Here is a 26,324-nt window from a genome sequence, read left to right as displayed (position 1 = left end):
CCCTTCAATGTTCCTAATGTTGGGACCTGTTAGAGTGATGTGTGTCAGTGCTAGGGAAAGATATTACAAACACTACTTTTCCCTCTGATGCTGGGAAAAGTGTCAGTCTCTGTATATGTCAAGCTCTTTTCCCTTCTGTGTTCCTGGTGCTGGGATCGTCAGAGTGGTGTGTGTCAGTGTTGGGGAAGTACATTACAGACATCACACCTCCCTCTGGTGCTGGGAGAGGTGTGTGCCTCTTGGTGGGACATATGGTGTGCCATTGTAGAGAGGAGTGTTAGGACTTCTGTGTCTTAATGATTTTAACTAAACATTTATCACAGGATCAGGTTGCTTTTATGTTTGGCATTTTATTTTGACTGATCTTTCAGAAATTCTTTTGTAGTTATATATTTTTGACATGTGGCTCCATGTAATTCTTGTGTTGCAATTCTTTTATCTAGTGATATTATCTTCAATTCCAAACTCAGTGCAAACTGTGTTACAGAAAGGATTCCTTGAAATACTAGATGTTTTTGACATGTGGCTCCATATGATTGTTAGGTGTTTTGATTTAATTATACAGTCTTTCTTTAGTTCTTTATTGTAAACTCAAACACTATCCAAACTGTGCTACAGAAATAATCTGTATGTGTGGCATGCAGGCTCAGATTCCATAGCTGATATGTTCTGCTGACTCTTCCATTTCCAGGTGCATGGTGGCATGTTGATTTGTCTCACTTTGATTATTCATTGACTCAAAATTGCTGTTGAATCTCACATTTGTAACTCTTTATTGCAAGAAGTAAAGTCAATGTTATGTACCAGTTTTGTGCACTAAACTTTGTATGTTCCTAGTTTTGTGTGGTGTTTGTTATGTTCACACTTCGCTGTGCAGATGCGTTATGATTTAGGAATTTAGTTATAAATTTATTTATTTTTTTGTTTCCCCAGATATGTAAATGCCAAATTTGTATTTATTGTTTAAGATCTATAAAAGTTACATTGCATAATTTGATAAATAATCAAGTTTGATTTGAAACCATGGAAGTTTTTTATTTATTTATTTATTTTATTTATTTTTTTTTTTATTTTTTTTTTTTATGATTGCAAGAACACTTCATTGCTATTATTCTTTCTGTTTATACAGTGATTAAAATTCCTCCTTCCTCCCATTCCATGCCAGCTAGAGGAGGTCTGCAACACCTCCTGTGTGGTGGTGCCCTTTGACTTCTCCCTCTACCCATCACACGTGCGGGACCACCACCTCAGGGCATACCGGCCCATCATCATCCAGGTAAGTGCACACAAACCTCTACTATTAGGGATACATATATATATATATATATATATATATATATATATATATATATATATATATATATATATATATATATATATATATATATATACATACACAATGTCTGCAGAAAGTATTGCTCACTAATGCCCAAAAAATTGTGAATTATGGTGTGCTTGGTTATCATACAGTGGAGCCAAGTCATGCCTTTATCATACGTCTAGTATTGCTACCATGAGCGTGGGAAGGGTGACGGTATGTATGGAGACTGATAATTCCTGCCTCAGTGCTCATTGAGCTGCCAGGGAGAGAGGATTTATAATACTTTTTTCCATTCTATTATTCCCTTTTTTCCCTCTTTCCCTTCCCAGCCTTCCCATTTTTCTGCTACAGCATTTGTATGGCTCCAGCCAACCTCAGCAATGAAGAAAAGGCCAGAATTTTGGCATGGAAGACAGAAGATGTGCCAAGAAAAGAAATTTCAAGGCAAACAGGACAACACGAAAGCACCATTTGCCGCCTGCTTGCAGCTGTTCGTACCCTCCCTCCAGACACCATACCTCTAAGGAAACCAATGTTTGGGAGGCCAAGAAAGACATCCAAGGCAACTAATACTCTCATGAAGCATGAGGTTATGAAGGATCAAAGGATTACAGCTTGTGAATTTAAAAAGTTGCACCCAGATGTGTTAGGAGATGTATCAGAACAAACCATCCAGGAATGACTACAAAAGGAGCTTGGCCTGTCAACATTCAAGCTGGCCGACAAACCCCCTTCTTACAAAGCAGATGAAAAGGAAGAGACTTGCATTTGCATGCAAATACAAGAACTGGACTCCAGAGCAATGGAGGAAAGTTCTTTTTAGTGCTGAAAGCAGCTTCCGGTTTATCAGAACATGGTCAGGTAAAGTGAGACGTCCCAAGAACTTTAACCATTACTTGCCCCAGTACACAAGTAAAACATAAAACACTCTCCTAATGTAATGGTGTAGGGTGTATTTTCCTAATGTAATGGTGTAGGGTGTATTTAGTGGTGATGTGGGGGCATGGAGGGTTGTGTTTCCTCCTTAAGAATGAAACGATGACAGCTGAATGTTACTTGCAAGTGCTGGATGATCATACACTTTTTTTCTATGAGTTAAATATGGTTGTAATACGCTCATGCAGGATGGCACTCAATGTCATCGAGCCAAAAAGGTTATGCAGTGGCTGAAAAATCACAAAATTCAGATTTTTGACTGGCCAGGGAACTCGCTAGACCTCAGCCCCATCGAGAATTGCCTTACAGACCACGACACGTCATCTATTCAGTGCCTCATCAGTGAAATCAAAATTTTGTGGTACTGTGGTATGGATAAGGAATACTTTAAAAATGTTGCTGAATCAATGTCTGTGTGTCTCAAATTAGTCATCAAAGTTAAGGGCAATATGACAAAATATTAAATAAATGCCAGGAATTGAATTATCTCTTATTTACCTTTACAAATGACAAAACAAGATGAAGCATTTAAGAAAAAACTGAGGGAGCACAGTAATTTCCATGGACACTGTATGTATGTATGTATGTATATATATATATATATATATATATATATATATATATATATATATATATATATATATATATATATATATATATATATATATATATATATATATATATATATATATATATATATATATATATATATATATATATATATATATATATATATATATATATATATATATATATATATATATATATATATATATATATATATATATATATATATATATATATATATATATATATATATATATATATATATATATATATATATATATATATATATATATATATATATATATATATATATATATATATATATGTATATATGTATATATATACTGATTTTCTGCATACAGCAACAGATTTACGTCATTGTGTGGCATAACACTATTGAAAAATAGTGCAATAATATCTGGTCATCATTCTGTTGAGGGATCCCCTGTGCCTGGCCCATCAGGAGGAGTGAGTGGAAATGTTGTTGTAAACTTTGTGAAGCTTTTCCTTGCACTTTGATTTTTGTGAATCTCTTACTTGCTTTTAGTGATGATGATGATGATCCAAGTTATGTAGATGTAGGTGGTGATAATGATTCTGATGACGTGCAGTGAAGGTGATACTAGTCTGGTACAAGGTTGCTTTAAAAAAGGCTGAAGGGATAGAGGAAACTGAAACAATTTTCAATCTCTGGGCCATTGGTAATTATGATTAACAGAATGCATACTTAAATGGTTTAATTAAAGAAGTGGCAGTGAAAAGAACGTACCAAAGCTGAATGTAGTAAAAGGCCAGTGGACATAGAGCACTATGTCAAGGTATGCCATGAATGTAAGGTGTGTTATAAAACCTTTACCTCTATCCATGGTACCACCAAGTAAAATTAGACATTCTGTTGCTGAAAAGGGAGGAATCCATATTGGCAAACCTGTCACTGACAAATGAGGCAGGAAACTCAGCCAAGGTTATTACTGAGGAGACACTCAACCTTGAGCAGGAATACATTCTTTCATTGCCTGTGACAGCAAGTCACTATTCCCGGCTGCACACACCTCACAGGCGTTACCTAGAGGAACCTTGTGGTACCATTGACCACACTAGCTGGATGTGAGAGCATCACGCACAGGCTTTTTTTTTTTTTTTTTTTTTTTTTTTTTTTTTTTTTTTTTTTACACTGGCCAAGGGCAACAAAAATCCAATAAAGAAAAATCCCACCGAGATGCCAGTCCCAGAAAAGGGCCCAAAGTGTTACTCAAAAATTGAAGGATGAGTGTCTTGAAACCTCCCTCTTGAAGGAATTCAAGTCATAGGAAGGTGGAAATATAGAAACTGGCAAGGAGTTCCAGAGTTTACCAAAAAAAGGGATGAGTGATTGAGAATAGTGGCTAACTCTTGCATTAGAGAGGTGGAGAGAATATGGGTGAGAGAAAGAATAAAGTCTTGTGCAGCGAGGCTGCGGGAGGAGAAGCATGCAGTTAGCAAGGTTAGAAGAGCAATTAGCATGAAAATAACAGTAGAAGACAGCTAGCGATGCAACATTGTGGCGATGAGAGAGAGTCTGAAGACAGTCAGTTGGAGGAGAGAAATTGATAAGACGAAAAGCTTTTCATTGTACCCAGTCTAGAAGAGCGGTATGAGTGAAGACCCCCCAGACGTGTGAAGCATACTCCATACATGGATGGATAAGGCCCTTGTACAGAGTTAGCAGCTGGGGGGGTGAGAAGAACTGGCAGAGACTTCTCAAAATGCCAAACTTCATAGCTGTTTTAGCTAGAGATAAGATGTGAAGTTTCCAGTTCAGATTATAAGTAAAGGACAGACCAAGGAAGTTAAGTGTAGAAGAGGGGGCCAGTTGAGTGTCACTGAAGAAGAGATAGTTGTCTGGAAGGTTGTGTTGAGTTGATAGATGGAGGAATTGAGTTTTTGAGGCTTTGAACAATACCAAGTTTGCTCTGCCCCAATCAGAAATTTTAGAAAGATCAGAAGTCAGGTGTTCTGTGGCTTCCCTGCATGAAATGTTTACTTCCTTAAGTGTTGGATGTCTATGATAAGATGTAGAAAAGTGCAGGGTGGTATCATCAGCATAGGAGTGGTTAGGACAAAAAGTTTGGTTTAGAAGGTCATTGATGAATAATAAGAAGAGAGTGGGTGACAGGACAGAACCCTGAGGAACATCACTGTTAATAGATTTAGGAGAAGAACAGTGACCGTCTACCACAGCAGCAATAGAACGGTCAGAAAGGAAACTTGAGATGAAGTTACAGAGAGAAGGATAGAAGCCGTAGGAGAGTAGTTTGGAAATCAAAGCTTTGTGCCAAACTCTATCAAAAGCTTTCGATATGTCTAAGGCAACAGCAAAAGTTTCACCAAGATCTCTTAAAGAGAATGACCAAGACTCGATAAGGAAAGCCAGATCACCAGTAGAGCAGCTTTGACAGAACCCATACTGGCAATCAGATAGAAGGTTGTGAAGTGATAGATGTTTAAGAATCTTCCTGTTGAGAATGTTGGTTGTACAGGTTGGTTGAGTGGTTGTACAGGACTTTGTTCACAAGGGACTATAACATTATCTTCAGTGCTCCCAAGACTGATGTATGCTCAGTGTGTGATAAGTTGGGCAATGAGATTAAGTTTGGGGAGAAAACTGGCAGGGCTGTCACAGCCTTGAAGCAGGAGTTTGAGAACACAAGGAAACCACTAAGGTACTGAGAGCCCTCCTCCAGCAATCAGAAAAGAACACCTAACAATACTGATAGTAATGTTAAAATTGTTGCAATGGACTTGCAGTAAACTCTCCCCTGCCCAAAAATCAGAGCTGGTGTTGCCTATTACAAAAGAAGGGTTTTGGCATACAATTTCTGTATCTATGACATCATTAAGTGAGAAGGATCGGTGTTTTGTGGGATGAGGTAACAGGTGAATTTGTACTTTTGCTGCATTCTGAAGTGGCTTAAGTTGAAAATGGACAACCAAGGTGAAGACTTCACCACACTGCATCTTTTGTGACAACTGCAGGGGACAGAACAAGAACATCAATGTTCTGCTGATGATAGTGCAGCAGGTGCATGCTGGGGTCCCTCCTTTTGTTCTCTGAAACTGTGCCTCTGTGCTTGCAACTTGCTTAGTCAAACTCTTTCAGCTCTGTCTGTCAACATCTACCTTTCCTTCTTGCTGGAAGTTTGCCTACATTCAACCTGTTCCTAAAAAGGGTGACCCTTCTAATCCCTCAAACTACCGTCCTATTGCTTTAATTTCCTGCCTATCTAAAGTTTTTTAATCTATCCGCAACAGGAAGATTCTTAAACATCTATCACTTCACAACCTTCTATCTGATCGCCAGTATGGGTTCCGTCAAGGCCACTCTACTGGTGATCTTCTGGCTTTCCTTACTGAGTCTTGGTCATCCTCTTTTAGAGATTTTGGTGAAACCTTTGCTGTTGCCTTGGACATATCAAAAGCTTTTGATAGAGTCTGGCACAAAGCTTTGATTTCCAAATTACCCTCCTACGGCTTCTATCCTTCTCTCTGTAACTTCATCTCAAGTTTCTTCTCTGATCGTTCTATTGCTGCTGTGGTAGACGGTCACTGTTCTTCTCCTAAATCTATTAACAGTGGTGTTCCTCAGGGTTCTGTCCTGTCACCCACTTTCTTCTTATTATTCATTAATGATCTTCTAAACCAAACTTCTTGTCCTATCCACTCCTACGCTGATGATACCACCCTGCACTTTTCCACGTCTTTTCATAGACGTCCAACCCTTCAGGAGCTAAACATTTCACGCAGGGAAGCCACAGAATGCTTGACTTCTGATCTTTCTAAAATTTCTGATTGGGGCAGAGCAAACTTGGTATTGTTCAATGCCTCAAAATCTCAATTCCTGCATCTATCAACTCGACACAATCTTCCAGACAACTATCCCCTCTTCTTCAATGACACTCAACTGTCCCCCTCTTCTACACTGAACATCCTCGGTCTGTCCTTTACTTATAATCTGAACTGGAAACTTCACATCTCATCTCTAGCTAAAACAGCTTCTATGAAGTTAGGCGTTCTGAGACGTCTCCGCCAGTTTTTCTCACCCCCCCAGCTGCTAACTCTGTACAAGGGCCTTATCCGTCCATGTATGGAGTATGCTTCACATGTCTGGGGGGGGTTCCACTCATACTGCTCTTCTAGACAGGGTGGAATCAAAAGCTTTTCATCTCATCAACTCCGCTCCTCTAAGTGACTGTCTTCAGCCTCTCTCTCACTGCCGCAATGATGCATCTTTAGCTGTCTTCTACCGCTATTTTCATGCTAACTGCTCTTCTGATCTTGCTAACTGTATGCCTCCCCTCCTCCCGCAGCCTCACTGCACAAGACTTTCTTCTTTCTCTTACCCTTATTCTGTCCACCTCTCTAACACAAGAGTTAACCAGTATTCTCAATCATTCATCCCTTTCTCTGGTAAACTCTGGAACTCCCTGCCTACTTCTGTATTTCCACCTTCCTTTCACTTGAATTCCTTCAAGAGGGGGGTTTCAAGACACTTATTCATCAATTTTTGACCACTGCTTTGGCCCTTTTATGGGACTGGCATCTTAGTTGGCTTTTTTTTTTTATTGGATTTTTGTTGCCCTTGGCCAGTGTCCTTCCTACATTTAAAAAAAAAAAAGAAAAAAATGCAAAACAGCTCATACAGTTCGAGCTCAGCTTCATAAAGAGTGCCCACTCCTACCTCTTCTGTGACAGATCATTCGGGTCTATTGAGAAGAAACTGCAGCTGAACGAATTCATTGTCAGTCCCCAAAATAATGCCGAGATCAGATATGCATCCAGAGAGGCTTTCTTGTCATTACGATGCAATGGGAGGACTTATTTGATGTGAAGGCTCTCTCACAACTCATCACCAGCTGCTCAGCATCTAAAGGTGCTTTCTCAGCAACCTGTCAGCTGGTGGTGACAAGTCAGTATCCTAAGGATTACATCAAGAATGACTATGCCTTCATGGACATCCCAGCCAACATTAAGGTGCACCTGCAGAAAAAAAAGAGGCCATGGTCAAGGGATAAGTTTGACCTGTCAAAAGTTAGCCTGCAGCAAAAGTACAAATATGACTGGCTACACACAGAAGAAAAATTTTGGCATCTGTGTAGTTTGTCTTCCTTAGCAGTGCAGCCTGTGCATGGTTGACTGGTCTTGAAAAGTAGGATGAACTTCATCTCAGAGGGGCAGCCAATCAAGAGCATGATGAGGACACTGGTACTGAACACATCCAGGATTATGTGCCTATAGACAGTGGTCCAGTGTGTTAGTGGCAGTGCCTGCTACAACCACATACCTTATCTGTTGATGACTGGATTTACCACTACTTTCATGAATAACAACAGCAGTGATAATCTTCTTCATTATTCATTGAGTACCAAAGTAAAGTTTAGTGTATCTTTGTCAAAAAATACTCAAATATTAAACAATTTTGTCCAGAAATGGTTTAAATTGGTGGCACTAAAAAAACACATCACTGAATTGTACTTGTTAAAAAGCTCCATTAAAAAAAATATAACAGGATAGCATGAAAAATAACTGAGTTACATGTGTTTGAAGGTTGCCAAACTTTGATGTGCATGAGTCCCTTTCTATGTGCAACATATCAGGCCTTCATCTATCTAACAATGTCATCCAGAAGTCTTTACTTGCAGTGCTTATGGAGAGACAGTGAGTTGAAGAGGAGAGACGTAGAGGGAGCAAGTCACTTGCCTGCCATGCATCCACTTCACCAGACTAGATATGACTAGTACCTAATAAAAACTGGTGTCCTGAGCTGTTTTCATGCATGTTAAATAGTTTATCAAGTTCCTGAGATGTGTAGCATTTGGTCGAGTGCAAGCAGGTAATATGTGTGGCATTGAGGTGCGAGGACAGGATGGAGTGGGCCAGGAATTGGACTTACCAGAATCACTCTCACTATGTTTGGACATGGTGAGATTGGGGCAGAGACTAAGAGTTTAGCCTAACTAGCACACAGGCAGTATTACCAATGACTGAACTACAAAAAGTAGCTAAATTTACCATAAAAATTGTAAGGTGGAGTGTGGATTTGGATTTCATAAATTTTGTTTATGGGTTAAGGTTAAACATTGATAAAATTAAATATCTATGCACTATAACAGATAAAATTAAATATCAGTGTAGTATAACATTGATCAAATTAAATATCTATGCACTGTTCCTATGAATTCAAAAGAATCTGACACCTGCATGTTGTCTTTCCTTTGGGTAAGGAACATAAAGGTGTCTCATTTCAACCAGCCACGGAGCAGCAGCAGTTGATATAACCACATCACAAATCCCTATTTTCTGAGCTTGCTGTGGTCTCAATCAGTTTCACAGCTTTTTTTTTTTTTGTGAAGCAGTCAGTTGCCATCCTTTGGAGCTCTATCATAACCACTCATTTTCATTAGGGATATCAGGAATTGGTGTCAGACACAGATGCATCTTTAAACTAATTACAAGCAAAGCAAAGTTTACTATGGAGGTTGTTGTTTCATTTTGAGTGGCCCAGCCCGGCCCAACCCAACTATAACACTATTCAAACGCTAATATCTCCAGAACTACGTGGCTGATCGTAACAAAATTAGCACCATATGATAGCATAATTCTGTCAGTTTTATATGATATAGCTTTCATTTCTTCTACTGGGTGAAGTCAATGGGTAACTTGCAAAAAATAGAAGGGTGTTGAAAATGAGATTTCTCAAAAACTACTCAACCAATTTTAATAAAACTGTTGTCATAAAACTGAGTTGTCATGTTATTATTTTAATAAAATTCCTTATGTCATCTTTGAAGTAGCACTGCACATGCACAAAGTCAGAATTCCAACTTTTAATTAACTGATCAAGCTCATATTTTGTTGCTCTTAAGAGTAATACAATTTATTTCAAAAAAGCACATCAAATTTGCAATACTGCTGCTCGTGCTCAAAATACAGTATAAAATTTTTTGTAAAGTGACTCAGTTTTCTTCCATTTTCATCAGCTTCCTTTTGTCTCAACAAACACAGAATGAAATTTCCTATCCAACAGTATGTAGCACAACCATTGGGCTCTCACAAAGTTTTGAGCTAGAGTGATTTGAACATTGGGCAAGTGCACAATGTGCAGGGTGCCTGAAATTGCCACCAACTTTTTCAAGTGATGAACTAACAAGTTCAAATTTTGTAGATAATAATAATAATGCAATTTATAACAAAAAAGCATGTCAAATTTATAACACTTGTGCATGTGCAAAATACATAAAACTTTTTATAAACCAACCGTCAGTTTTCTGCAATTTTAAACTTTTTTTTGTCTTTAAGAGCAGACATGTACCACTGAACACAGAATGAAACTTCCTGTCCAATGGTATATAGCACAACCATTAGGCTCTCACGAAGTTTTGAGCTAAAGTGATTTGAATATTAGGCAAGTGTGCAATGTGCAGGGTGCTCCCACTATTGCAGTATTGACAGCTTCGCTCGCCAATCACCTTCCAGGTGTTTTACTGGTAAAAAATATTCACTTGCCTGAGACACTTTTGAGACCTAATATGAACTTGGTTCTCACCTGACGTGACCAAATATTTATCCATACCTTTAGGAGCTGCTGGTGCGGGCCGGGGCGGTGTTCTGGCTGGACGCTGGAGTGCGGCTGGCTGGCAGTGAAGAGGGCGGCATGGCAGGAGAAGAAGTGGAGAGGCTGGCTGAGGAGTGGAGCAGCCAGGCACTGAGGAGTGGAGGGGTGCTGGCCTGGCCCCTCACAGACCCTCCTCAACTGCCCTCAGCTGCCCTCACTCACCCCAACATGTTCACTTTCTTTCACACCAAGAAGCACAACTATGACTTCCAGCAGGTGGGGTTCTGTCTTCTTTCACTTATCCTCCTGCCTCCCCTCCTTCCTTTTGGATTTCTGTATGTTTTCCATGATTACATAATTTTTGTCATCTCCACATTTTACATTCCAAAAATCCTTCTCTTCTTGTATCTTAAGCTCTCTTTACACCATGCATCCATTCATCCCATTCATAGTCTTCCTTTCAGCCTGACATTTCTCGCATCTGATTGAGGTATCTTCATCAGTCGCTATTCTTCCACTTTCTCTTACATATCTTCTACCAAAAAAATATAAGAATAGAAAATTACTTGCCTCTCCTATTCCCTCACCCTCAGTTATGCTACACAGGCACCGTTTTTTTTCTCTCATTGGTTTTTAATATTACAGAGACACTTCATAACTTTCTCCTCTACCCATTTTTACATGATCATTGAAATTACTTACCACTCCAACTTCAATCATTGTTGTTCCTTCAGATGAGCAAAATGGGCACCCTTTTTTCCTCCTTAGAATACTACACATCTTTCTCATCTCCCTCTCTTTACATGATCATTAGAATTGCTTATCACTCATATTCCCCCCTCAGATGGGCGATGCAGGCACCCTGCTGCTGTACAACACTGAGGGCGTCCACCGGCACCTGATGCGGCCCTGGGTGTCTTGTGCTCTCACACACAACTGTATCAGTCCCATTGGAGCTCAGGACACAGGCTGCAGGTGAGGCTTGAGGTGGTGTGGATATGTATGTTGCCCTCACTACTGCTGCTACCTGAGCCTTCAAATAGGAAGGCATTCTTTGTGGCATAATTAAAGAATGTGTTACTAGAGAGAGATTATTGAGAACATGTTTTATTGTTTTGCTTAATAAGTACCCTGCATCTGTTGTGGTCTCAGGATTGGAGTATGTGCAGGGTAGGGAAGACTCATTTTGAGGGGACAGGGGTAATCAGTGTATGCTGTCAGACCTTCCTATGATTGTAAGTGGCCAGCTGTGGTGTCCAAAGCCCCTGGGGTGTAGTAAGTTGGTCCACAAGATTATCCCTTTCCACCAAGGGTCAAAAGGGCTAAGAATGGAATGTTTTTCATTCTTATTCATCAGAAAGAGATTGTTTTTGCTGTATATTTCATAACTTTCTTATTGCTTACATCTTTTTATTTACTCTTTTTACTTATTTGTTATTATTTTCTCCCATCTTGGCATGATGTACATGTTGCTTTTGCATTTTGCATCACATTTATGCTGTTGCAATTTTTTTTTTTTTTTTTTTTTTTTTTTTTTTTTTTTTTTTTTTTTTTTTTTGCACGCCTTATTATTTTGATGTGGCTTTGATGCACATTTCTTACACAGTGCTCTTAACTTGGAATTATTGTGTCTTTTTACCTCCAATGTTGGCCATTCTTGTCACTGTCACTACTTCACCTTTCTGCTGGTGGGAAGGCACATGTGTGTGTTACATACGGTACCTGCATGTTGTCATTTATCTGTGATAGTTTGTGGTAGCTAACTCGTCCTCACCATTAGCCAGTTATTGTAGCAATGAAGGCATTTTAGTTGACTTTAATCTGTATGTCATTGTTGTTATTTTTTCTCTCTCTCTCTCTCTCTCTCTCTCTCTCTCTCTCTCTCTCTCTCTCTCTCTACTCTCTCTCTCTCTCTCTCTCTCTCTCTCTCTCTCTCTCTCTCTCTCTCTCTCTCTCATCTTTCTATATACCAGGCTGTCAATCTCACATTTGGTGGCCAAAAGACAAAGCACCACACACTTGTACACATATCATTCACACTCTTACTCTTATTGCACATCTAAAAAATCCAACCATCTGTTTTCTTTGCACAACTCTCATGTGTCTCACTTTCTATACATAAATGAACAGAGTACACACTAATGACATCAGTTACTCTATCAGCACCAACACAAACATAACAGCTGCAACTAGAATAGAACAGCAAGAAAAACAGCAAAAAGAACAAGCACCAAGTCAGTTATTACATTATCACCAACACAGAGATAATGGCTGTAACAATAATAACAATTATAGAACATGAGTCATTACATTGATCATAACTGTAACCATCCCCTTCTCTTCCCCTCACTTTGACTGCACAGGTACGACAAGAAGCCTCTTTTCCGCTACTCAGGTTGCCACCATTATGATGCCTCAGCCTTCAACGTTGCACTGGGCGTGATGTTCTCCTACGACACTCGGCCGTACCTTGCCTCAGCCTCCCCCTTTGTGCGTGTGAAAGCCAAGCCCCAGCCAGACTCAGACGCTCCCCTAGCTGGCCGAGGGGAAGAGGACGAGGCCACCAATACATCCTCCCTGCGTGATACTCTTAGCAGGAGACCACTGGGAGTCGGAAGGAAGACAGACCGAACCCTCCGAGGCCTGGAGATGATGCACAGGACGACTCGAAGCAACAGCACAAGTAGGGCAGGTAGTAAGAGGCTAGGTGAGAGAGAGAGTGAGAGGGAGAGCCACAGCAAGCACATAGTTGCCATAAATGCTACAAGGAGGAGAGTAAGTGATGAGGGAAGTAGAAGGATTTATTGACCTCAGCCTCCTAATGTTAAGATGTCATGTATTGTCCCCTTTGTTGTTTTCCTCTAGGACCTGTGACTGCATGTGTTGTTACTGTCACTGCTGTTGCTGCTGCTGTCATTGCTGCTGTGGGGAGCAAACATCGAATTAGCTTATCTGTGGCTGGGCTGATATTTCTACTCCCTCCTCCCCTTCTCAAGTCCAGTGCAGAGAGGAAGGGAGGCTTGATGGGGGAAGGAAGAGAAGGGCTGAGGCTCTTATGCAAAATGTTGTGTGCCACATGCTGAGACAGTCTAGCAAAGGAGTGTGTGTGTGTGTGTGTGTGTGTGTGTGTGTGTGTGTGTGTGTGTGTGTTTGTGTGTGTGCGTGTGTGTGTGTGTGTGTGTGTGTCAATGAATGAAATGAAATGAAAGAAAGGTGCTGTGCTTTGGTGCTTTTGTTTTCTTTCTTTTGTCGATGACAAGGAAATGATGAACCAAGCACATGCTACATTCAGGAGAGGATCAGTAATCACTTTTCCTTTAGGACTTGCCAGTTATAGTATTACATGTATTATGATTACATATACTTTTTATTTTTTTCTGTGTTTTTTACTAGTCTTGTTCTCTCTCTCTCTCTCTCTCTCTTTTCTCTCTCTCTCTCTCTCTCTCTCTCATCTCTCATCTCTCTCTCCTCTCTCTCATCTCCTCTCTCTCTCTCTCTCTCGTCTCTCTCTCTCTCTCTCTCTCTCTCTCTCTCTCTCTCTCTCTCTCTCTCTCTCTCTCTCTCTCTCTCTCTCTCTCTCTCTCCTCTCTCGTCTCTCTCTCTCTCATCTCTCTCTCTCTCACTCTCTCTCTCTCTCTCTCTCTCTCTCTGCCTTAACCATGTATATAGGACTTTATTCCTTACAAACCAAAGACAAATATAGTCCAAGCAAGTGTGTTCATGTGTGTGTGTGTGTGTGTGTGTGTGTGTGTGTGTGTGTGTGCATGCATGTGTGTGTGTGCATGCATGTGTGTGCGTGTGTGTGTGTGTGTGTGTGAAGAGAAAGTAATGGAAGTGAATAGCAAAATGTGTGTGATGCAAATTTTTCACTCTGACAAGCTGGCCATTGATCTCCCTGTTACTTGATGCATGTGCTGATGACCAGTGTGTGTTTATTTATTCTTTTCTGTTCATTGGTTGTGCAGAGAGACAGTGAGTTGACAGGACATTCCACAGAAAGATTGATGGATAAAGGGGTAGGTGGATGCTAGTGGTAGTGATGGTAGCAAGGGTGATGGCTTGAAGGAAGAATGAAATGGATGATGGATGGTGGTGATTGCTTGAAAAGAAAGATGAAATGGGAGAGGATGGATTGTGGAGGTGTGGTGGCAGTAGTAGAGGTAGGGATAGTTTGAAGGAAAAATTAAATGAGATGAGTGATAGCTAAAATGACTGAAATAAGAGGTGAAGGGCAGTTGATGATGGCTTGAAGGAAAAATTAATTGAGAGAACGAGTGACAACCGAAATGAGGAAGAGGCAGAATGTATAGGAAAGTAAGGGATGTGTTGGTAAATGCTGTGAAAAATCTGTCTAGTCCTAGTGAAAATTTCTTCAGAAAAAAAGGTGTGTGAAGTGTAGAATAAACAGAAGTGAAGGAGGTGGTGAATGCTGTAAAGAGCCATCCCCTGATGTGCTGTGAGGTGAATGTTGAAGGAGCTGTGTTGTCCAATAGCAGCGTGATATATAATAGTTGTGAAAAGTTGTGATTGAGTGATTGTTTTAAGGCATTACAACAAAAGGGTCAGATGACACCAAGAAGAATTGTGAGGCACCTGGTGCTCTGAGAGGTTGTGAGTAACACCAAGCAAGACTGTTTGGTTAAAAGTGTGATGTGTGCTTGAGTGGATAGTGTGAAAAGTTATATTGTTGACATGAGTGGTATTGGAAATAATGTATCAAAAAAGAGTTTTGCAGTTTGAATGTTTGAGTGAGGATAGCCATGTTTACTGACTTGTGTAGTATTGGAAGTAATGCATCAGGAAATGAGTTTTGTAGTGAGTGTTTGGGTGGACAGTGTGAAAAGTTACATAGCTGATGAGTGGTATAGGAAAATAATGTGTCAAGAAAGAGTTTGCAGTTTGTACGTATAAGGGTTTCATGAAACTTGGTATTTGTGGGAATTAGTATGTATTGAATATGAATACCTAAAAACATTTATACTTTAAGAAGTAATTAATAAGTAACTGCAGAGAATTGTAGGAACTGTTTGAATTTCTACGAGTTACTGCATATGAATATGCCTCTGATTTGGCAAATGTAAAAGTTACTAGCATGAAAACTATCTTGCTGTTAAATATTAGGAACAAGACTGGAAAGAAGAGGCTGGTGTGTGCTGTAGTGAGTTCCATGAAGATAAAAAATTATTAATCTGTGAGAATGTGGATGTATCATACAGGACAGCATAAAAGTTACTGTGCTGCAAAGGTTAAGACAGTCCTGTAGGGGTGCTGTGTGTGAGATGACAAGTTGGATGTGGATGTTTGCTGTACACTATAGTCATAGCAGTCATTTCTTATTGAACTTGACTGCAGGATAAGCCATCTTGTAAATATATATACATAAGGCTGTGAGGAAGCTATAAGTGGTTGTGTAGATGGATAGGGAGAATAGGGGCCAAGTTAATGAGTTGAAGTTGGTGCCAAGATGAAGTTAGAATGAGACAACAGACTTATCTGCTCATCACATTATAAAAAATGAGGTTATAGAAATAAATATGCTAACTTAACTGGACTTATGAGCTGCACAGTGAATAGTGTTGCAGTACAAAACAGCAAACTCTTATCTGCTGTTGCACTATTAAGATTGAGGCTGTAGGAATAAGGTTGCTGTATGAGTGGCAGAATACAAAGGCTAAGATAGATGTAAAGGACTTTAAATAGAAGAAATAGCATGACAAAACTAAAAAAGTCTTGTTGGTTGAGATGTTCCTTTAAAGAAACAAAAGTTATTGAGGATGGAAAATAAAGCATTCATACGATAAGAATAAACAAGATGCCAAAGTAGAGTTGTGTTGTAAGGTGTTGTAATTTTTATTTTAGAATTTTCCAAAGAAGTACTTAGGAAAATATGTTAATTTGTCTACATCAATCATTAAAAAAGAATGGCCAACAAAATAATGAAAGCTCAGCATCTAAATCACAAATCGTATCTCAGGAAGGGGAATATGATAGTTTACCTACATTCACTCTAAAAAAAAAACATAGATAACAAAAAAAATAAATAAATAAATATTCTAAACAAAAATCTAACCAAGCATTTTGAAGATGGATCAAAGTTAAGAGATAAATGAAGTGTTTAATAAGGTAATTCTAGTGATGTAGGTAGATGTGCTCAGTCTGATCATGATGCCAGTAATACATGAGGCTTGAGTGCGTGGATGTAGGAGTGGCAAGACAAAGACACAGGTAGTTATTCCTAAGTACAGTATGGTTCAAAAAGATGGACCTGATTTGAAATTGCTATATCTGTGCAACTGTGAACTGACCATGAATTTGAAAACACTGGGAATACTTTCAAATAACCTTTTCAAATTATATGATCTTGTTTATTTGTTGCACAGGTATAAGCAATAATCATGTCAAGTCCCTTTTTTTATTTATTTGTGCATTTTATTTGATTTTTTTTTTATTTACTTATTTATTTATTAGTTTATTTATGTATTTATCTTTTATCACCCAGTAATATATGTATAGTCATAGTATAGTATCAATTAATTTGCTGCACTCACTTTAGCTGTGTTTGGTGTTTTGGTATCTTTCCCTTCTTTACCTAGTACTTTTAACCTTTATGATATTCTTACAGCCACAGTCTTTTTCCTTGGAACATATCTTAATTTTCAGTGGATCACTTTCCTCCATTTTAATATAATCACCTTATACTAACCAATAGATCTTCATTTAATCTTACTCTCTCCTGCATCACAGTGTTCCTCCCAGTGTTACTGCCTCCACTCTTACTGTTGTGACATTGGGAGTGTTTTCCTCAATATTAACCCTTCACTGCAATATACAACAGTTTATAGTACTAACATCACTACAAAAATCTTACACAAGCATCTACAGGAAAGGGAATTAAAGGGGATTTTTTCACTGTCTAGCCAAAACAAAAAAAAAGTTTCTTAGAGGATTTAAAGTTAAAAAAGGGATTATAATTGTAGATTCTCCACGGTCTTACCAGTAAAATGTTTAGAAATGTGGTTCTGAAATAAAATAAAAAAATTATTTCTCTGGGAATTGAAAATGAAGAGAGATTACCTATTTTGCTAGATTCTCATGTTGCTAATGAGTAAAATGTTGGGATGTGGTTGTGAAACAAAAACTTCTTAGAGCGGTTTTCAGTTAAGGTGTGAAATGTCAAGAAGCAGTGAAAGAGTTAAGTCCTTGGATCTGTTTGTAATCTGTTAGCTGTGTGGTTCTGTAAGGAGTATCAAGCTGTGTGGTTCTGTAAGGAGTATCGGTAAATCAAAAGACTTAAGGCTGAGGTTCAACACTAAACAGGTGAAGTTCTCAGATCTGTTGGTAATCTGTTAGCCGTGTGATTTTGTGAGGAGATTGTTAGCAGATCAGAGTACTTAAGATTGAGGGGAAACAATAAACTTGATATGAGTGTAACAGATTAAGTCCTCAAATCTGCTGGTAATCTGGCAGCTGTGTGGGTTTGTGAGGAAATTGTCATCTGATTCAGAGGACTTAAGAAGATTGAGGTGGAAGTGAGTGCAATAGGTTAATATGCAGCTGACCACGACTTTATTATATAGTAAAAAGGTGATATGATTATTTAACATTAGGATATGTACTGTTAGTCGTTTGTTTTCTTCTATTTTTGGGGGAGGTTGAAGCAGACAAATCCAAAGATGGAAAAATAATGTTAGTTTTCCCAGAGAATGCAAGAGATAAGAAATACCACATGAAAAGGCAGAAATTTCCAGAGTGCAAGAGATAAGAATTGCCTCATGGAAAGGCAGAAAGTTGTCCTAATATTTCATGAGCTGTGTGAAGTAAATTTTGGGATCAATAGAAAAGAAAAAGTGTGTTATGGTTGCTATGATTTAGAGAGGCAAGACACTTCACTGCATTGCCAGCTCTCCATATGTTGATTTTGCTTTTATTTTATACAAAAAAGATGAATTACAAAATCTTAATTGTAATGAAAATAGATCTGGACTTTTTCCCTTAATTTTTATTGAAGATAGTGCTGGGACTTTTTCTTCCTTACATAGTAAACAGAGGCAGTGACTAAAATTATCTTGGAACCCACAGTTGTTGATGTTTCTGGTGCCTCTTGGTGCCGTTCTTCATATCCTTGTGTTAATTACTTGATCTCCAAATAGGGTTCCTCTCATAGCTAAAATTTGCTTTCAGATCAGCAAATCAGTGTTTTTATGATGCTCCAAAGGACATACTTTTCCCTTTTTATTTAGTTTAATGGAAACTAGATGTATTAGAATAAGAATTACTAAATCTTTTAAATTTTTTTTTTTTTTTTTTTGGTATTTGTATAATACTCTAAGGAAGTACATAAGTTTTTTTCTTTTTATTTATGTTTGTGGAAATTTGATGCATTATAGGAAGAATGACAAAATCTAAAAATAGAGAAACTGTTTTGCATTTTTTTTCTCTTTGCTATAGTTAGTTACCTAATTTTTTTTTTAATAACTGAACTGAGGAAAGTGAGATTAGAACTGTGACAAGCAGACAGATTTGCATATATTTGTTTTCCTGTGTGTGCCAAAGAGTGACCAAAGCCAAAGAAAAAAGGGGAAAGATACACTTCATTCCTCCTGCCAAAAAAGTGAGCAGGAAAGGGCTCTATTAGGTCATCCCATTTAATCCATAAAGTGTCTTGATGATCCTCTCTCTAAATAGTTCAAGTCTTTGGATGGCAGAGAGTTCCAGAGTTTATCAGTTAAAAGAAATTAAACCATGAAGACACCAGTTAACTCTTGCATTAGTGAGGTGGACAGGATAGGAAGGTGAAAAGCCATATGATGTGGAGAGTTCCAGAGTTTACCAGTGAAGTGAGGTGGAGAAAATAAGGATGATTGTAAACATTTGCCAAGTCACACCACACACCTGCCAAAATATATAAGTATCCAGTCTTCAGGAGAGCAAAAGTTTGGACCAAGGAGCACCAAAGATGTAACTACCACTGATTTACTCGTACAATTTAATCAAGTAAGATGGTCAGTAAATTACACTGAAATTATCTGTACAAGTTTGTTGAGCTGTAAGTTACTTAGCGGCTGAGTAAAGTGTGACTGTCTCCAACTGGCAGTATCTTATGTGGGAGTATCAAATACATAGCTACCTATTTATGTATATTATGTTCTACCCTTTGTGCACCTTAAGTAATATTGTAAGTGATCAGAGAGTTTATATTTATGTATTGATTATTATTGTGTGTGTGTGTGTGTGTGTGTGTGTGTGTAATTTGCCTATTATCTTGAGAATCATTGTCTGGATTACTTGTGTGTGTGTGTGTGTGTGGATTGTTGTGTGTGTGTGTGTGTGTACACTCTCTTGTAATCCAGTGTTATGTTACAGCAACACCATTTTTTTTTTTTTTATACAAAAATTAGAATACATAATATGCTAAAAAATGACATGTATGTATAATTCTTTCTTTCTGAAGTTACCATAATTCTTTTTATTTTTATGCTGTCAATCCCTTGTCATTCTTACAACTTTTTTTCATATTACATTGTTGCCATCCACATTTATTGCTATCATTAGTACCTCATGATTTATCAAAATTAATGATTTTTTTCCATATTGCTAGTACAACTCATACTTAGCACATTGCCTTACTCTAGTCACCTGATACAAGTTTTGCAAGTTATATAAAAAAATAGTGATAAAGTAAAACATTAAAGGAAGGGAAAATAATGGGATTAGTTTTAGTTCTTGTTATTAACCAGGCACTCTGTTTACATAACTTCCCCCACTCCCTCAAGTATATTTTTTTCAGCTATTAATCAATCAAGAGACCGTAATTTCATCATTCTCTGACAGAGTCTGTTCCCAGTCTGCTCATGTTTCACTTCAGTATTTTAGCATGTGTTTCATTGTAGACATGCACTATCAACCTTAGTCCGTTCCTTCCTTTGATGAGTCCTCATCTTACACTTGACTCAGTTTCTTACTAGTGTCCCTCTCATGGCTAAAAAATATGTCTCCTGTTTGAGTTCAGTATTCCAGCTTGAGTTTCAGTGGGGATGTGGTCTTCTTTCCTTCTTTCCTTTAACAAATTCACATCTTCCACTTGATGCAATTTTGTGAGGGTTCCTAAAAATTTGTCTGTTCCAATTGATTCCTGCATGTTTCAGTTGGAATCTGTAAACTGTCAATTTTATTTTTTCCTTCCTTTAATAAATCTTCATTCTATGCTGTATTAAGTATCCGGCTAAGGTTCCCATCATGGCTAAATATTTGTCTCCTGTTCCAATTAATTCCTGCATGTGTTTCACTGAGGACTGTCAACACACTGTCAACCTTGGGCCACTTCCTTTGACAAATTCTCATCCTTCACTTGATTTGGTCTCTGGCTTGGGTTGCTGCCAGTCCCCCCAGAAAATTAACAAGAAGATCCAAGAGGAAGCCCAATTTATTTTTACTTAGTTTTGTCATATTGATTTTTTTTTTTTTTATACAGTCTCTCTCTCTCTCTCTCTCTCTCTCTCTCTCTCTCTCTCTCTCTCTCTCTCTCTCTCTCTCTCTCTCTCTCTCTCTCTCTCTCTCTCTCTCTCTCTCTCTCTCTCTCTCTCTCTCTCTCTCTCTCTCTCTCTCTCTCTCTCTCTCTCTCTCTCTCTCTCTCTCTCTCTCTCTCTCTCTCTCTCTCTCTCTCTCTCTCTCTCTCTGGTACTACCATTACCACACAGGTACATTCAATCCAAGTAAGCAGCAGACCTTCATACAATCCAGTGTTATAATGCTATAATTAATGATCACTAATATTGCCTCTTTTCAGTCCCATAATACCAACCTTTCCTCATGAAATCTTTATTATTAGCAGGCCATGTGAGTTGGTCAGTCTCCATTCTTCTCCTCACATTGTTGTTTGTTTTGTTGGGTTATATAATGTACTGGGACGTGCCACCAACCATTATGAATGTTTTACAAGTATAACCGTGGAATTCATGAGTGATATAAGGTTTCTGAAATGCATTGTTATAGCTATCTCCATATACATATAACTACTTGTTTTTATTTTATTCTGCTGTGTCTGTACATAAAGTGATATGTGAATGTATGTATGTATGGGTGTGTAGATGTATGTATGACAGGAGGTATACACAAGGTGCTGCCCAAAATTTCTAGGAATCTGACCATTGCATGAAGATAACCCTCAGCTCCTAGTCCCCATTGTGACCATTGCAGTAGTGCCCTTGGGAATGTATGCAGCTGTCTAGTGTTTACTTCCTTACTCCTAGCTTCCCTGGAAGTCACTAAGCTTGATTGAGTGTTCTTACAATTCTCAATTCTCTTCTCCATATCTCTGCTAGAAAGCCAAATTATATCCAGTTAACTCTCACAGTTCAAGCTCCTGGAAATTTTTGAGTAGCATCTTGTATATAGGAATGACTGTATGTATGTGTGCCATCATATTTTTCTCTTGTTCAGTATCTGTACACATTCACCACCAAGTAAGAGAATCCACAGAGAGAGTGGCTGTGTGTGTGTGTGTGTGGCTGTCAGATATATGCAATTATATTTATGTGGAAAACATGTATGTACTGAATGAAGGCTTGATTTGTATTAACCTTGTCTCATTTTAGGGAAGATTCTCTCTAGTTAGTTTGTAAGCAGTAAGATGGACAAGATACACAGGTGAAGGAACATTGTGAAGGCTTGTTGAGAATTTATGTTTAATGCTATAATTTTCAGATATTATGTTCCCCTTATTCTAGTTTCCATGGTAAGAGCTGGTAGATAAGAATTGAAAGGAAGGAAGTACAGTATTAGTAGATTTGAGGGAAGAGTTGAAAAGAAGGAAGGATTAGTTGAGAGGGATGAGTTGAAGGGAAGAGGAAGGATTTGAGAGGAAGAAACATTAGTTGAGGTAAATTTCAAATGAAGGGAGTATTAGTTAACCCTTTGACTGCTATTTGGTACATCTTTCCTTAATTATTAATCACTCTGAGACATCTTTACTTGTTCTACAGCCACCTCTAATCTTTAAACTGGGTGGAAATTGCAACATCTAGTCTTTTAAATTCCCATCTTTCTTGTAGATGCTGATTTCACGCATTACATCTGGTGCTTTTAATTGTTTCATATCATAGTGAAAGGGTTAAGAGAGAACTTTGAAGGTAAGAGATATGAAAAAGAAGGTTTGCTTTAGGAAGAGTGGGACTAGAGTTGAAGGAAAGGAGATCGGAGTTGGAGTTAGAGGAAGAAGGTTGAAGGTGAAAAAAAAAAGGTTGCAATTAGGAGGAGAGGACATCAGAGTTATGAGAAAGGAGGCTGGAGTTATGAGAGACATCAGGGTTAAGAGAAAAGGGATTGATGATAAGGCTTACTTCACACAAGCAGTCTTTTCCATTTTTTATTTATTTATTTTTTTATTTATTGATTTTTTTGTGATTGGTAAGTTTATATATATATATATATATATATATATATATATATATATATATATATATATATATATATATATATATATATATATATATATATATATATATATATATATATATATATATATATATATATATATATATATATATATATATATATATATATATATATATATATATATATATATATATATATATATATATATATATATATATATATATATATATATATATATATATATATATATATATATATATATATATATATATATATATATATATATATATATATATATATATATATATATATATATATATATATATATATATATATATATATATATATATATATATATATATATATATATATATATATATATATATATATATATATATATATATATATATATATATATATATATATATATATATATATATATATATATATATATATATATATATATATATATATATATATATATATATATATATATATATATATATATATATATATATATATATATATATATATATATATATATATATATATTCAGACACCTAAGTAGTGGGTCTCTCTCTCTCTCTCTCTCTCTCTCTCTCTCTCTCTCTCTCTCTCTCTCTCTCTCTCTCTCTCTCTCTCTCTCTCTCTGGAAAAGAGACATAGACACACTGTTCATTAGGTCAGTGGTAACATCCATTCTTATCACTTGGCTGGCTGAAGTTCACACCCTTCTCAATTGTAAGGCCTTCAACTAACTACCAAGCAAATATTGTCCTCCTTAAGCCACAGAACAGGGAGTGGTGTGTGGGAGATCTCGGCCTTACCTATACTTTTATAACTGGTAATGACTCAAACATGGGAGCTTCAAGACTGGTAAATTACACACACACACACACACACACACACACACACACTATCAGTTGAATGAAAGGCAACACATATACAAGCACATGAATTTTATTTACACTCCTGTTCATCTCTACACAGTATGTACAGCAAAGAAGTATAACCAGAGTGTTGTGGAGGAAGAAGAGGAGGCGCCACTTGTGGGCCTTGTGGTGGCACTCTTCTCTTTCCTTCTCCTCCTCCTCCTCCTCCTCCTCTGCATTCTTACCTTTTTCTCTTCTTCAGTTTTTTTCTTATTCTCCTTTTTCTCATTACCTCTGCCATTTTTCTTCTTCAAATTTTAACCCTCTTCCTCCATCTCCAACTCTTACTTTTTTTTTTTTGACTAGAAACTCCACTGGTAAATTGCTATTGACACATATCAGGAGGAGGAAGAGGTAGAGTAGAAAGAAGAGGAGGAGGAGGAGAAATGGTTTTATTTATCAAGTATATGAAAACATTATGCTATGTGTTTTCAGATGATTTTCTTCCATTTTTATTTACTTTAATTGATTGATTTTGTCTTACACATATTTCATTTTGTTTATTGATTGATTTTGTCTTACACATATTTCATTTGTTTATTTATTCATGATCTGATTTTAAAGTTGTTTTAGAATTCTGCTTAAATCTCTTTGTACAGTCAATCTGCCCTTGACTGACCACCCTACGTTCTCTCACTGGGATGAGTGTGAGGAACCTTTTTAGTTGCATCCCAGAGGAACCTCCCTTCCACTCCTCCAACATCTTAACCTAACACACACACACACACACACAAGGAGCATACTGTATTTCTACATTTCAGAGTGGCTGGTATATCTTAAATGACAGTATTTTCCTCTTATGGTAACATTTTGATGACTTATCAAGACCACTAGATTACCTTGGTTCTGTCCACACCTGCCCTGTTTCAAGTCTGTCCCCTTCCATACATTTCTCATTGTTTCAAAATAGGAGGTCAGGTCATTACATAACCTAACAAGCTAAGTGCTACTTCCAGTGAGTTACAAGTAAGGGAACTTAACTTGGTTATGATGGAGCTTCCCACAGTTGCTGGCCAGACAAAAAGAGGCCTTAATATACAAGGGTTCTTGTGTAAGACTAGAATTGCAATGTGTCAACTGGTCTTGTGTAGTCTCCTTGTTTTCTTGTATCTGTATGTTCTTACAGTGTTTGGTGTGTATAATGAATCTCGCCATGTTGCAGACGCCTTACCAGCTAGTCATTCATTGTGTATTGCATACGTTCTCTCTCTCTCTCTCTCTCTCTCTCTCTCTCTCTCTCTCTCTCTCTCTCTCTCTCGTCAGAAATCTACATTAATGTTTTCTGACCACTTTCGAACATTACTTACTAACGTACATAATAGTAGTGATAAAAACTTTATTGGTTCACATCAATAGTCACACACACACACACACACACACACACACACACACACACACACAGCAAAGGATACGTGTTACTATGTACAAGTCAATGGTATATATATTTTTAAGGGAGTGAATGAACGAAATAGAGAAACAATTATTATTCCAGTAGAGGAGAGGAGGAACAATCAAGATATTAAGGAAATTCATGTAGATATTGTGATGATGGAGAGAAGAGACAGAAAACGCGTGGGGAGAGAAAGAAGATTGGAGGAAGGGAGTAACACAAGTAGTGGAGGAAAATATTGTGGGACAGACGGAGGTGGGTTAGTTATTGTGTGAGGAAGAGGTGGAGGAATGGAAGAAAGCATTGTGGGAGAGGGAAGAAAAGAAATATTAGCCACTATGGGGGAAAGGAAGGTCAGTAAGGATTAAATGTATAGGTGTGTGAATTTGAAAGATGGATGCTGTAAGATGAGAGAGAGAGAGAGAGAGAGAGAGAGAGAGAGAGAGAGAGAGAGAGAGAGAGAGAGAGAGAGAGAAGTAACAAGCAAAAACGGAAAAATTAAAAGGAAAATAATTTTTATGTGAGGGAGAGATGAGTGAAAAAAAAGACCATGGAACAAGAAAGAAAATACACATAAAAAGATAAAGTAAGAAAGAAGTGAGTGAACGAACAATGAGAAAGAAGTGACGAAGGAGGAAGCTATGTCAATGAAGAGGAAACGAGAAACAGAATACAACACTCGAAAAAAAAATGCAGAATAATTTACAAGTCTAGTTACACGCAAAAAAAAAAAAAAAAAATCAGTCCACGCAAGTCACCGTGAGAACGAAAAAGGATAAAAAGTTATATAACACCACACGGCAAGCATTAAACTAACCCCCCACAAAAAAAAAAGCCCAAGAAGTGATTAGCGAAGAGATCACGGGCAAAGATCATAACGCAGAGAAGGGAGGTCACAAATTAGGGTCATAACGCGGAGTAGGGGAGCGAGGTGAGGGGTCAGACATCGGGGAGTGGTCACAAGGAGCAGGACGGGGAGTAGGGCAGGCGAGTGAACAATCCTGCCGTGGTGATGAAGCAGGAGCGATCCACGGCGGGCGGCAGGAAGTAGGGCGGGCAGCAGCTGGGCGCCACCACGGACAGACTATCGCCGGGGGAGCTTCTTTCGCCGCCCACCCCGCCCGCCAGCAGCTCCTTCTCCACGCCCACCCCAACGCTCTGACGCAGCTGCTCCAGACGCATTTGGTTCTGCCG

At 38.0% G+C, this 26,324-nt stretch overlaps 2 protein-coding genes across 3 annotated transcripts in view; one reads left to right on the top strand and one right to left on the bottom strand.

The window, feature by feature from the left end:
- LOC135108565 (uncharacterized) overlaps positions 1 to 13,593 on the top strand; it is a 34,168-nt gene extending 20,575 nt beyond the window's left edge. For both annotated transcript variants that reach the window (XM_064019699.1, XM_064019698.1), the window contains exons 6-9: positions 1,166 to 1,276; positions 10,440 to 10,691; positions 11,260 to 11,390; positions 12,779 to 13,593. In XM_064019699.1, coding sequence (XP_063875769.1) covers positions 1,166 to 1,276; positions 10,440 to 10,691; positions 11,260 to 11,390; positions 12,779 to 13,223 — 939 coding nt within the window. In that variant the 3' untranslated portion in view covers positions 13,224 to 13,593. The remainder of the gene's footprint in view (positions 1 to 1,165; positions 1,277 to 10,439; positions 10,692 to 11,259; positions 11,391 to 12,778) is intronic.
- Positions 13,594 to 23,543: 9,950 nt separating this feature from the next.
- LOC135108563 (barH-like 1 homeobox protein) overlaps positions 23,544 to 26,324 on the bottom strand; it is a 26,343-nt gene continuing 23,562 nt past the window's right edge. The window contains exon 4 of the mRNA XM_064019695.1: positions 23,544 to 26,324. This exon is cut by the window's right edge and continues 13 nt beyond it. Within this exon, the coding sequence (XP_063875765.1) occupies positions 26,088 to 26,324 (237 nt within the window). The 3' untranslated portion in view covers positions 23,544 to 26,087.

The sequence above is a fragment of the Scylla paramamosain genome, chromosome 17 (genome assembly GCF_035594125.1).
Source record: "Scylla paramamosain isolate STU-SP2022 chromosome 17, ASM3559412v1, whole genome shotgun sequence".
Taxonomy (NCBI): Eukaryota; Metazoa; Arthropoda; class Malacostraca; order Decapoda; family Portunidae; genus Scylla; species Scylla paramamosain.
Note: the sequence above shows the minus strand (reverse complement) of the source record. Positions and strands in the feature narration are given on the sequence as shown.